A 14421-nucleotide genomic window follows, 5' to 3' on the forward strand; every position below is an offset into this window, starting at 1 on the left:
ATTCACCACGTAAAAACACTGATTTCATTTGTTAATTATAACTAGTCAGCTCTTCTGAGAATTTTGAAATGTTTTCAGTGTCCCGGAATTTTAGAGATGAGATAGGTAATTAAACATTAGCAAAAATAATTATTTTCTAAGTTAGCATTTGCGAATGGGAGTAGATTTGCTTTAATGTGATAAAGCCGTACTGAGACACCAGAGAGCACGTGTTATTGATGAATCTTTCAAGGTCACCTACGGTTATCAAAATATGAGACAGGAGCACATTTTAAAATATATAAAGTCCACTTGGTTAGGGAACAAAGAGAAGTGTGATTTTTGTCTTTTGAGATTAGCATCATATAAAAGTGCTTTTCTGGTTCTTTGGTAATTCAGTGGATTTAGAGCCAGAGAGATTTGGAAAACATAATTTTTCTGATATCGACATTGTTTAGTCTTTTAAAATTGAAGTGTCCTATTCTTTTTTGGGAATCAGGAATAATCACACCAGAAAAGGAGCTAAAAGTCAGTGTGGCAGGGGGAACCCAGCCACTCCTGCTGGCAAAAGAAGAGGATGTGGCAACGAAAAGATCAAAACCTACAGAGGACAATAAATTCTGTCACGAGCAGGTAAATGTGTTTTCTTTTTCCCTGTACTGTGTAAATATGTTTTTATTATTATTATTATTACTGCCCTTGATAATCTTAGAGCCTCCAAGCCATTCCATGCTGTTGAAATGTATGTAGACACTGATTGGCAAGGTAATTAACTCATGGTGTGACTTCTAATGCTCTGAAGTCATCAAAATCCATTAACTAATAGTGACCATGTTTATTCAATATTTTCCAGTTCTATCAGTGTCCTTATTGTAACTACAATAGTAGGGACCAAAGTCGTATCCAGATGCACGTTCTGTCACAGCACTCAGTGCAGCCGGTCATCTGCTGTCCCCTCTGCCAGGACGTCCTCAGCAACAAAATGCACCTCCAGCTGCATCTGACGCATTTGCACAGTGTGTCTCCGGATTGTGTGGAGAAGCTGCTTATGACAGTAAGGATACCAAATGTTGATGCATATGTGACATAATCTCTGTAAAGGTATCAACACAAAATCTGTAATTATTGTTTGATAGAAATTTATTTCTTCTGTGTAAGAGCATCAAGCTCTTACTGATTGTGTGGTAGGAATCACAAGTAAAGGCCCCTTTGTTGTCTCTTGTGCTTTGGAATAAACCCCAAATATGATACAAGGCATAGCTTATTCAATAACACAGATTTTGCTGACTTCTTCTCATGCCTGTAATGTTAATCAAATGATTCATGTGGGTACCTTGAGTTTCATATTTTCTTGGCTATCATTTCTTGGTTACAAAAACTTTCAAACCATATTTCTTAAATGTTTTCAATTTTTGTTGGAGTATAGTTGATTTACAATGTTGTGTTAGTTTCAGGTGTACAGCAAAGTGAATCAGTTATACATATACACTTATGGATATACATATCCACTCTTTTTTAGATTCTTTTCCTATATAGGCCATTACAGAGTATTGAGTAGAGTTCCCTGTGCTATACAGTAGATCCTTATTAGTTATAAACCATATTTTTTTAAAAAAGAAAAGAAGAACACTGCATCACAATGGCATTGATCCGAAATTTGAAGGGAGAGCATTGGCCTGTAAGAGTCACAGAATGTCCCTGCTTTGGTTGGAAAGATGTAACTGAGATATGCTACTAACCAAGGACAGATGTGACGGAGTCTGTGATTTCTGGGGTACCTTTGCCATGAACCCCTTTGGTTTTCACAGGTGCCTGTCCCTGATGTGATGATGCCCAACAGCTTGCTACTGCCAGCAGCCACCTCTGAGAAGTCAGAGCGGGACACACCTGCAGCCATCCCAGCCGAGGGGGCCGGGAAATATTCAGGTATGCCAACATCGGACCAAGATCTGCACAAGACACACTCAGGGCCTTGCATCTGTGATGCTGGTCCAGCATTATTACTATCAAAGAATTTTTTTTTTTTTTTAAATCACAGGGGAAAAAAAGTATGACATTTCCAAAAGCCCTAGTTTCTACGGCATATTTAATATCTAGTTATCTGTAAACTGCCCTTGGGGGACCTAAGTATCAATGACCAGGAATATTTTGTGTGTTCTAATTACTGAACATGCCGGTTATGGCCCTTGCTATCACGCCGCTGGTAGCATACTATAATTACCTTTGACTTATTTTCTTCCCTATGCTGAAATTCCTTGAGGTCAGGGGTGATTTCTGATTCACCTTTATACCCCAGGGCCCAGTACAGTGCTTGCCATATAGTAGTTGCTCAAATAAGTATTTCTTCAGCAACTCAATTAAGCAGAAACCTTTAGAAGCTCCTACTTAACAATATTCATTGGCGTTTGAACTGTAGACTTCCTTCCTATAAGCGATGTTTATGCTTTATTGACACAGGTGAAAGTCCAATGGATGACAAAAGCATGGCAGGTCTTGAGGATTCAAAGGCTGCTGTGGAAATAAAGAGTGAGGGGCAGAAACCAACTAAAGAACCCACAGAAGTGCCGGAATGGAATAAAAACAGCAGTAAGGATATGAAAATCTCCGACACACTGCAGGATCAATTAAGCGAACCCCAAAAACGGCAACCACTCTCTGTTTCGGACCGCCATGTTTACAAGTATCGCTGTAACCATTGTAGCTTGGCTTTTAAGACTATGCAGAAGCTTCAGATACATTCCCAGTATCATGCGATTCGGGCCGCTACGATGTGTAACCTGTGCCAGCGTAGTTTCCGTACATTCCAGGCTTTAAAAAAACACTTGGAAGCAGGCCACCCCGAACTGAGTGAAGCTGAACTTCAACAGCTGTATGCCTCCTTGCCCGTGAATGGTGAACTGTGGGCAGAGAGTGAAACTATGGCCCAGGACGACCAGGCCCTAGAGCAGGAAATGGAGAGGGAGTACGAGGCAGACCATGAGGGGAAGGCAAGTCCAGCAGGAAGTGACAGTAGCTCTATTCCGGATGACATGGGCTCTGAACCAAAGCGGACCTTACCTTTTAGAAAAGGGCCAAATTTCACGATGGAAAAATTCCTCGATCCATCTCGCCCATATAAATGTACAGTGTGTAAAGAGTCGTTCACCCAAAAGAACATTCTCTTGGTCCATTATAATTCAGTGTCTCACCTGCATAAGTTGAAAAAGGTTTTGCAAGAAGCTTCCAGCCCTGTTCCTCAAGAAACCAACAGCAGCACAGATAACAAACCCTACAAGTGCAGCATCTGCAACGTTGCATACAGCCAAAGTTCGACCTTGGAAATCCACATGAGATCCGTGCTCCACCAGACAAAGGCAAGGGCTGCCAAGCTGGAGCCCAGCAGTCACGTGGCCGGTGGGCACGGCGTCGGAGCCAACGTTAATAGTCCCAGCCAAGGGATGCTAGATTCCATGAGTTTAGCAGCAGTAAGTGGCAAAGATGCCCACTTAGATGCCAAAGAATTAAATAAAAAGCAAACTCCGGAATTAATCTCTGCTCAACCTACGCATCACCCGCCGCAGTCACCAGCACAGCTTCAGCTGCAGCTGCAGCACGAGTTGCAACAGCAAGCTGCGTTCTTTCAGCCTCAGTTTCTCAACCCCGCCTTTCTGCCTCATTTTCCTATGACTCCGGAAGCGCTGCTGCAGTTTCAGCAGCCTCAGTTTCTCTTTCCATTCTACATCCCCGGGACGGAGTTCAGCTTGGGGCCAGATTTGGGCTTGCCGGGCTCTGCTGCCTTCGGGATGCATGGCATGACTGGAATGGCCGGGTCCTTGCTTGAAGACTTGAAGCAGCAGATTCAAACCCAACATCACGTTGGCCAAACTCAACTCCAGATACTTCAGCAACAAGCACAGCAGTACCAAGCCACACAGCCCCAGCTTCAGTCTCAAAAGCCGCCGCCACCGCCGCCGCCGCAGCAGCAGCAGGCCGGCAAATTATTGAAACAAGAGCAAACCGCCGCGGCCAGTGCCGACTGCCCCATCATGAAGGACATACCCTCTTACAAGGAGGCGGAAGAGGTTGCTGAAAAGCAAGACAAGCCAAAGCAAGAGCTCATTAGTGAAGGCGAAGGGCTCAAAGAAGGCAAAGATGGAAAGAAGCAAAAATCCTTGGAACCGTCCATCCCGCCGCCCCGAATCGCTTCAGGGGCCCGAGGAAATGCAGCCAAAGCGTTACTGGAAAACTTCGGTTTTGAGCTGGTCATTCAGTATAATGAGAACAGGCAGAAGGTACAGAAGAAGGGCAAGAGTGGAGAAGGGGAGAGTACCGAGAAGCTGGAATGTGGAACGTGTGGGAAGTTGTTCTCCAACGTCCTTATTCTGAAGAGCCACCAAGAACACGTACACGGCCAGTTTTTTCCATATGGAGCGCTCGAAAAATTCGCTCGTCAGTACAGGGAGGCCTACGATAAGCTTTATCCCATTTCGCCATCTTCCCCAGAAACACCCCCGCCCCCCCCCTCCGCCTCCACCGCTGCCTCCAGCCCCTCCGCAGGCTCCTTCCCTGGGGCCTGTGAAACTGCCAGGCGGGGTCTCCGCTCCGCTCCAAGCCCCACCGCCCACTCCCCCGCCGCCCCCACCGCCCCCACCTCCCCCACCGCCCCCACCTCCCCCTCCCCCATCTGCTCCCCCGCAGGTCCAGCTGCCCGTGTCCCTGGACCTTCCGCTCTTTCCTTCCATCATGATGCAGCCCGTGCAGCATCCTGCGCTTCCTCCCCAGCTTGCCCTGCAGCTGCCCCAGATGGACACTCTCTCGGCCGATCTCACTCAGCTCTGCCAACAGCAGCTCGGATTAGATCCCAATTTCCTGAGGCATTCTCAGTTCAAACGCCCACGGACAAGAATTACAGACGACCAACTGAAAATCCTGAGGGCTTATTTTGACATCAATAATTCTCCGAGTGAAGAACAGATCCAAGAAATGGCGGAGAAGTCTGGCCTCTCTCAAAAGGTTATCAAGCACTGGTTTCGAAATACGCTTTTTAAGGAGCGGCAGAGGAATAAGGATTCGCCCTACAACTTCAGTAACCCTCCCATAACAGTTTTGGAAGATATCAGAATCGACCCCCAGCCCTCCTCTTTAGAACACTACAAATCTGATGCATCCTTCAGTAAAAGGTCGTCGAGAACCAGGTTTACGGACTACCAGCTTAGGGTTCTTCAAGACTTTTTTGACACAAACGCTTACCCAAAAGATGACGAAATAGAACAACTTTCTACCGTTCTCAATCTGCCTACCCGGGTTATTGTTGTATGGTTCCAGAATGCTCGTCAGAAGGCACGGAAAAGTTACGAGAATCAAGCAGAAGCTAAAGACAATGAAAAAAGAGAACTTACTAATGAGCGGTATATTCGAACGAGCAACATGCAGTACCAGTGTAAAAAGTGCAATGTGGTTTTCCCCAGGATCTTTGACTTGATTACGCATCAGAAAAAGCAGTGTTACAAGGACGAAGATGATGATGCCCAAGATGAAAGCCAAACCGAAGACTCCATGGACGCCACGGATCAGGTGGTGTATAAGCATTGCACAGTGTCTGGCCAAACGGAGGCACCCAAAAACGCTCCTGCCCCGGCGGCAAGTTCTGGCTCTGGGACTAGCACCCCGCTGATCCCGTCACCCAAACCGGAACCGGAGAAGACGTCTCCAAAACCCGAATATCCCACAGAAAAGCCAAAGCAGAGTGACCCCTTGCCCCCTTCTCAAGGCGCCAAACCAGCGCTGCTCTCAGCATCCACTTCCTCAGACCCGCCGCCGGCCTCGGCCGCTCCGCCGCAGACACCAAAACAACCCCAGCTTATGGGAAGACCTCCCTCGGCCTCTCAAACCCCGGTCCCTTCCAGTCCGCTGCAGATTTCCATGACTTCTCTCCAGAACAGTCTACCTCCACAGTTACTACAGTACCAATGTGATCAGTGCACAGTTGCCTTCCCGACTCTGGAACTCTGGCAGGAACATCAGCACATGCACTTCCTGGCTGCTCAGAACCAATTCCTGCACTCCCCGTTCTTGGAACGGCCCATGGACATGCCCTACATGATATTCGACCCCAACAATCCACTGATGACTGGACAGCTGCTGAGTGGTTCTCTCACACAGATGCCCCCTCAGACCACTTCCTCCCACCCCACAGCCCAGGCCACAGCTGCTGCTTCCCTTAAAAGGAAACTGGATGATAAAGAAGACAATAACTGCAGTGAAAAGGAAGGTGGCAATAGCGGTGAAGACCAGCACCGTGATAAACGCTTGAGAACCACCATCACCCCTGAACAACTGGAAATTCTCTATGAAAAATACTTACTGGATTCCAATCCTACCCGGAAAATGCTTGATCATATTGCACGTGAAGTGGGGCTCAAGAAAAGAGTCGTGCAAGTCTGGTTCCAGAACACACGAGCGCGAGAAAGGAAGGGCCAGTTCCGGGCAGTGGGTCCAGCCCAGTCTCATAAACGGTGCCCCTTTTGCCGAGCCCTGTTTAAGGCGAAGTCAGCCTTAGAAAGCCACATTCGCTCCCGGCACTGGAATGAAGGAAAGCAGGCAGGTTACAGCTTGCCACCAAGCCCTTTAATATCAACAGAAGATGGGGGAGAAAGCCCCCAGAAATACATTTATTTTGATTATCCATCTCTGCCATTAACTAAAATTGATCTCTCAAGTGAGAATGAATTGGCTTCTACAGTGTCAACACCTGTTAGCAAAACAGCAGAGCTGTCGCCGAAGAATCTTTTAAGCCCTTCTTCTTTCAAAGCAGAATGTCCTGAGGATGCAGAGAATTTAAACGCCCCTCCTGCTGAGGCTGGGTATGATCAAAATAAAACTGACTTTGATGAGACTTCGTCAATTAATACGGCGATCAGTGACGCCACCACCGGAGATGAGGGAAACGCGGAAATGGAAAGCACCACGGGAAGTTCTGGAGATGTGAAGCCAGCTCTATCTCCTAAAGAGCCGAAAACTCTCGACACTTTGCCAAAAACAGCAACCACACCCACCACGGAGGTCTGCGATGAAAAATTTCTCTTTTCTCTCACGAGTCCCTCAATATCTTTCAACGATAAAGACGGTGACCATGACCAAAGCTTTTATATCACGGATGACCCCGATGACAATGCTGACCGCAGTGAAACGTCCAGCATAGCTGACCCGAGTTCACCAAATCCATTTGGATCCAGCAATCCTTTCAAATCCAAAAGTAACGATCGACCAGGTCACAAGCGTTTCAGAACCCAGATGAGCAATCTTCAACTCAAGGTTCTCAAGGCTTGCTTTAGTGACTACCGAACTCCAACCATGCAAGAATGTGAAATGCTAGGGAATGAGATTGGTCTGCCCAAACGCGTGGTCCAGGTGTGGTTCCAGAATGCAAGGGCAAAGGAAAAGAAATTTAAAATTAACATAGGGAAGCCTTTCATGATCAATCAGAGTGGCACGGAAGGCACCAAACCAGAGTGTACCCTCTGTGGGGTGAAGTACTCCGCCCGCTTGTCCATCAGAGATCATATTTTCTCCAAACAGCACATTTCAAAAGTGAGGGAGACCGTTGGGAGTCAGCTTGATCGGGAGAAAGATTACTTGGCTCCGACGACTGTTCGACAGCTGATGGCACAGCAGGAACTTGACCGTATAAAGAAAGCTTCAGATGTGCTGGGCTTAGCGGTACAGCAGCCAGGCATGATGGACAGCAGCTCCCTTCATGGCATCAGTCTGCCAGCAGCCTATCCAGGACTCCCCGGCCTCCCCCCAGTCCTTCTCCCTGGAATGAACGGTCCATCCTCCTTGCCTGGATTTCCACAAAATTCAAACAGTAAGTCATTTCAAGGAGAGTCTGTCTAATTAATTAATTAATATTAGGCAGCCAATGACATACAACCAAGAACAGGGTATGTTGGATCTCTTTTAATTTCAGTAAGTGAAACCATTATGTTATTTGAAATATATATTTTAGTGGCTATAGTTAATAACTTATAGAAATAAGCCAACCTGCACATATGCAGAAAAACAAAGACAAGGTAGATCAGAGTCTCAGAAATATATTATTTATATCATTATATCTTTATATTTTAGAAACATTCCTTTAATATACTCATTTCAAAACTGATTTCAAATGACATTTCAGCACAGGCACGTGGCACAAAATTTGGTATACATATTAAGAAAGTGAAGCATTAAGTAATATATCCATTGGTTTCCTAATTTATGTAATTTCCAAGAGACACTGATTTTTTTTTCTTTTGGTTTTGTACTTTTGGGGTTTCTTTTCCCCCTTAAATGCCAGGAAGTTCAAAAGCTAAGGGCCCTCTAGCCACAGGAATTCCCCCCCCATTACACCTAGGAGGTAATAAAGCATATATTTGTAAAGTTTAACTACTAAAAATATGACTTCTGTGATCATTTGTAACTTAGTATTGCTATATGATTTTGCTTTTAGTAGCATTCATTTTGTTACTTGTTATTTATGTAAATTTAGAACCTTAAAAATACATTTATATTACTCCATGCCTTTCCACCACCACCCCTAGCCTAGATTTATAATAAAGACAGACCAAAATGGTAAAACTGCTTGAGGCAATCCCCGATGAAGAATCCAATTCTGTGTTTATCAAGAGAAATGCAATTTGTATAGTTTAGGTTCTGTGAGTAAGTATAGGTATCCAATTATCTTAGGCTGAAAAAAATTGAAGATAGTATGCTAGGCATCCAGGTAGCTACACATATAACACAAGTTGTATATCATCCAAAATGGAAAAAAAAAATGATTCTAGTTTCTTCTTTAAAGAAAGTTTTATTTTCCAAATTAGCAGTACATTTTTTAAAATTTTTTACAAGGAAATTATGACATTCCAAAGAGACATCTAGAATGAACTAATTACATTTATCTAGAAAGTTTCCAAAAACACAAAAGGAAAGCTTTTTTTTCATTTTCCAAATTGGACTTTTACATAAATTTCAAACTTTTCAATTTCATCCTTCCCTTATGGCGATTTACATTTTAATGTGACTCTGGAAGATATTCCCATTTTAACTTTTATTTTGGGAGACATGAAAACAATGATATCAAATGACCCTTTGGCTACTGATAGCTCATCTGATTGGTTCCCTGTCCAGAATGACTTGTTGGCATTAGAGAGAAGCGGAATGAATCTGCACATATAAAAAGTTTTACCAAGAAAATTTCTGCGAGGTCCTTTCCTTTAACTATCGCACCAGCTACCTTCCCCTGCCCGCCTATGAAGGTATTAGTCTACTAGTCTCACTTTGTATATCACTGTAATTATGAATTGACATCTAGAAAAATGTCTTATGTAGAAAGACTCCTGTGATCAGTTACATAAAATAGAGCTTTTCCACATAATGTCTAATGTGGAAAAATTCCATGAGCACTTATATATAAATTTTATAATTATGTAAAATAGAATAAAATTTGACATTTACAATTGGCTAAGAACACTTGAAGTATCTGTGCCTTTAATGTATAAGTCAGCTTTGATTGAGGATCCTAGGTAGTCACCCCACTAAGTGGTGGTCAGAACATCTTGTTTTTCTCTCCACTGGATCAGAAGGCCTTTGCTTGGACAACAGGTCCTTCCCTGACTACCCTTCTGGTTTGTCACTCTGAAACTGGTACCCTGAGGGCCTGTACAAGAGAAAGCCAGGAGGGAGGAGAGAGAAGATATTTATGAAATATTTCCTAACCTTTCTCCTCATTCTACACACCATAAATATAATTTACATCCTCCCCCTGAAATATAGGTCCTTTTTATAACTCTCAGAATTGTGGGAAGATGTTAGAGGCAGGCCCTCCTCAGAGAGCACTATTTTTAAATGCATCAGGTACTGAGGGCACCACGTATCTGCTGCTTCATTAAACCATGGACCAAAACAGACCGGAGAGTGTTATAAAGAGAAAAGGTCCAGGAACATACCTACTGGAATTTGCAATTTCTCTTGAATTAGTTCTTTGTTTGTGAAGGAGTTTAAACATTAGCACAGCAGAGTTATCAGCAGGATCCCATCTGAGAGCCTGAATTCCCACACTTGCAGCTCACATCTCTTTTAGGTTAATTGATCTGTGGTGGGTAAAGCTGAATATTTTAATCATCTCATGGAGTACAGCTGTGGCTCTCCATCTTTCTATCAGCATCTTTCTACTGTATTATTTTTCATCAAACAAATATCTCCATTGCTCTATGGAAGAAATAGACAAACCAGCTAGGTGAAATAAAAGAAGAAAATTGCTTCATAAGTAAAATATTTCTGTATCTCTCCCATGCCCTGGGCTCTTGTAACAGTTTGTTATCTATATGAATAAACTTTGACCATATGATGTGTTCACCTTGGTCCCATTTTAATGGGATTTAGTTATGGAAAAGGCTTCATTTTAAAGACACCCCCATCCCTCTGAAGGTAGATTTCAAAGTTTTGTTCCTAAGAAAATCACTAAAAAGGGACTCCATTGAATGAGATATGCTGTAAAGTAAGTAATAAGTGTGATTCCGAAGGCTACACCCCAAAATTGACTTAATTGCAGTGTACATGTTCGGTTTTAGCATTTATCAACCTCTAAATTTCCTGATTTAAATACCCATTTTATTCCTTTTTTTGGTGGAATTCCTGTTCTGTTTTAGCAGCTTTAATTCTCATAAAACCTCCTTACCATACTTCCAAGAAATCTTCAAATTATTTATTCTTTCAAGATCACAAAGAAAACCCTTTGAAGAGTAATATCCATCATGTGTGCCTGCTTTCTGAACATGACTCAGCCCTGTGTTCAGTATCACTACTTACTATCATTCATGTTTGATAAAATAAATTATTTTACACTAAAAAATTTTTCCACAATTGTCTTTTTCTATCATGATCATATGCAAAAAGGGAAAGTGACAATAGAAAATCACATGCCTGTACACCTGGAAAAAGAAACCTTTAAATTTACATTTTATCCTTTAGGATGTTAGCTTCTTTTGGTTAGGAAAATAACTTGATTTTCTATTTTTAATGTATTTACTTTATTGTTTTAAGCAGTGTCTGATTTTTATATGTTCCATTAGTCTTTGGAAATACTGCCTAACCCAATTCCCTTAAATGGAACTTTAGAACATGGCTTTTGCATTTTTCTCATGCTTCAGTGTAATTTATTAGCACTTTTGGGGTAAATCTAGATAAGAGTAGGTCTTTAATAATTTTAGCACAATTGTCTTTGGCCCATGTAATTAATTAGTTTTATTTTCCACCTCAATACTAAATTTTTCCTCTGGGACACCTAGATCAAAGCAACTTGGGGAAAAGACACTACCTCTGCGTTCATGGTGAGACAGGCATTTTCTTCTGAAAAGCATTACTTTGGGGAATAGGCAGCTGTTTCAGGAAAACAAAGCCAAATAAAATGATGGTAAAAACTTTCATCTCTCTGTGAAATTTCAGAGAATTGGAGCAGGAGTTAGGGAACAGGAAAGAATGTAACGTTGTAGTTACCACCACTTATTTTGCATCCTGATTACTGTTCAGTTTTTCTCTTCTATATGTGGTTTTCATATATCAGTTGACTACTGAACTTTTGACTGCAAACTTCTACAAGTTTATGTCTTTTATTAGTAGAGCCAATGTACATTATTCATTATCCTTAATCTGTATCTTTTTTCCTGAAACTTTTACTTAACAGCTGATTATTTAAGTCAGCTTATTCCTCAAGATGTTGCATTCTTAAAAACCTCTGGTAGTCTTTAACTACAGTAGTTAGGATTCCTATAGCAGTCTTCTAAAAATTTTCATTACTTCATTATATGACCTCTAGATAGGAATTTGTAGACCTCATCTGATGGGAAAGCCTGAGTCAACAGCTACTGATCTACTTGCTTTCTAACTACCACTGCTATTTTTTTGTCTTAGTTCCTTAAAATTTCTCTTGCCTTAAATTCTCACGTCAGAGAGATAGGTGAGCCAGCAATTTCTTTAGATTTAGGGGGGAAAGAGCTTAGGTGGAAAGGGGTGCAATTATTGAGTACGAAGTCTAGATGTACTAGACCCAGAAATAAGGTAGGCTTTATGAGTCGGCAGAAGAAGCTGGCTACCAACATAATGTCATCCTGACAATGCAAGGAAGGACCTTCTGTCCTTAGTAAAACTTCTTCTGCCGGAATCACTCATGCCTGAAATTCTGTAATTAGGTATTAATTCTTCTGACTTAATACATTATCCTCTGTTAAGTGGAAAGTAGCATAGAATATCATGAAATCAGAATATCATAGCAGAAGAAACCTCAAGTTATCGAATCTAGTATATATTGATCCTTTTCAAAAATAAGTGTATTTATATCTCTGGTTTTTTTCTTGCAAATAAAATTTTATAGAGAGGCAAGTAGAAAGCAGATCAAGATACCAGGCATCATAGTGTAGGAATAAAGGCAAGGGAGTTGTTGGTTTGGGCCCCCAAAAGCAACTCCATTGCTTCACAGTTTTGGGCTGTGTCTAAGTCCCATGGAATCCGAGAAGTCTATCATTATAATTTTTTTTTTATTTTTTATTTTTTTGCGGTACGCGGGCCGCTCACCGCTGTGGCCTCTCCCATTGCGGAGCACAGGCTCCGGACGCGCAGGCTCAGCGGCCATGGCTCACGGGCCCAGCCGCTCCGCGGCATGTGGGATCCTCCCGGACCGGGGCACAAACCCGCGTCCCCTGCATCGGCAGGCAGACTCTCAACCACTGCGCCACCAGGGAAGCCCTATCATTCTAAATTGGATTAAAGATCCAGGAATTTACCGATTCATTCCTACCATACCCCTGCCAATCTTAAGCCATTTTCTTTTAAATTTATTTTGAATGTGTCATCCATTCTTCTGTAAAATGTAGATACTTGTTATCAGTTTCTCCTGGAAATACAATGTTATTATTTTCAAGGATTGTTTTTTTCATTTTTAATATTCCAACTGTTTAACATTTGAAATTGATTCAGTTAGACAGGAAGATGAATTTGAGTGGCAGCTATAAAATTTTAGTTGCCCCACCTCCATATCTACCATCGAGTTGTATATTTCTGTCTATCAAGTCACTTCACAGCTCTAGGACTCAATTTTCTTAAAAACATGGAATTTTTAGCATCTGTCCCTACTTACTATTGAGGATATTGGGAGACTATTCTCGAACATGATGGATATTCCTTAGAGATTATTACTAATACAACTACAGAAATTATTTCAAAGCAGATCAGAGAAGACTTGGGTGTGGAAAGGTTAAAAAGAAGAGCAGCCAGTAATAAGCTAGGCTAATTGACGGTAATATGATAATGATTGGGGTCAAGTTGAGAGTGATGTTGAGCACTTGAGAGTATCTTGAGTGCTAAGCCTAAGACAGGTTTCTCAGCTGGATAAAGACCAATTAAGAAAGTTCTTTTTCTAGCTAAAGAAATGTGTTTTTGTGTCACTTGTTTTTCATTTGTTTCTTTTCACACCCAGATGTTGCATTTAGCATAGAAGTAAGACTTCAGCCAATATTTAAAAGATGGTTGTCTCCACAGCTATGCGCTAATATCTGAATCTTCATTTACCTTCTCCTAGTTAATTCTCCCATCAACCCATCAGGCCTCCATCATGGTCCTTGCCCCGATTTTTTGGTAGCAAGCCTTCCCTCGTTCAGGAACGAACCACCACCCAATTAGGTTTCCAGTCTGTTCCTCTTTCAATCAACTCTATTTGCCTCTAAAAAACAGACTCAGGGAAAGCACAGACTTTTACAATTCCCTTTTCTATCCTGAGCTGTCTTTTAGTTTTTCCCCCAACTATACAATGCCTACAAATGGCTTTGTAATAGGTTCTTACCAGCCACTGCATTAGATTGAGTACTTGAAATCCGGCAAAGATCTCTTCCATTTCAATACGAGTCACACTGTACCCCACTTGTGTCTGCCTACTGAGCATTTAGTTTCCTTCCTCTAATGAGATGAGAATCATGTTTGCCTGCTACAAGCAAACCTGGAAGAAGCATGTTTTGGGGGTGATGAAGTTGTGTGTTAACACATTCAATTCCTATCAAATACTCTTAGCCAAAGTGTCAGGATAATAATGAGAGCTTACCCTGCACCCTTGACACCGCAATCAGGCCTCACCGTGCTCGGTGCTAGTAAAGAAGAGCTGTGACTTCACTGTTGTTTCTTGGTGTCTTCAGTGGACATTTACCGTGGCTATTTAATTAGCTTATCACCTTCTTTATTCAGTGCAAAGGTATTTTTCTACCGGAACTTAGGCAGACAGGTTTCATTTTAGTTGCTACCTAATTATTTTTAATGAACGTGGTAATTATCAGACTGCTCCCATGAAGGACAAGTGAGTCTGCCTTCCCAGAGGTACAGTAAAAATTGGTTAAAATGAAGAACAGAGGAGGAATCTTACAAAGTGTATCAATTAGAAGT

General features: G+C 42.2%; 1 protein-coding gene across 1 annotated transcript in view; it reads left to right on the forward strand.

The window, feature by feature from the left end:
• The window catches only part of ZFHX4 (zinc finger homeobox 4), a 179603-nt gene that overhangs the window by 163270 nt on the left and 1912 nt on the right, over positions 1 to 14421 (forward strand). The window contains 5 exon segments of the mRNA XM_059994793.1: positions 479 to 612; positions 833 to 1033; positions 1788 to 1905; positions 2437 to 4472; positions 4474 to 7825. Of these exon segments, the coding sequence (XP_059850776.1) occupies positions 479 to 612; positions 833 to 1033; positions 1788 to 1905; positions 2437 to 4472; positions 4474 to 7825 (5841 nt within the window).

This window comes from Delphinus delphis, chromosome 17 (genome assembly GCF_949987515.2).
Source record: "Delphinus delphis chromosome 17, mDelDel1.2, whole genome shotgun sequence".
NCBI lineage: Eukaryota > Metazoa > Chordata > Mammalia > Artiodactyla > Delphinidae > Delphinus > Delphinus delphis.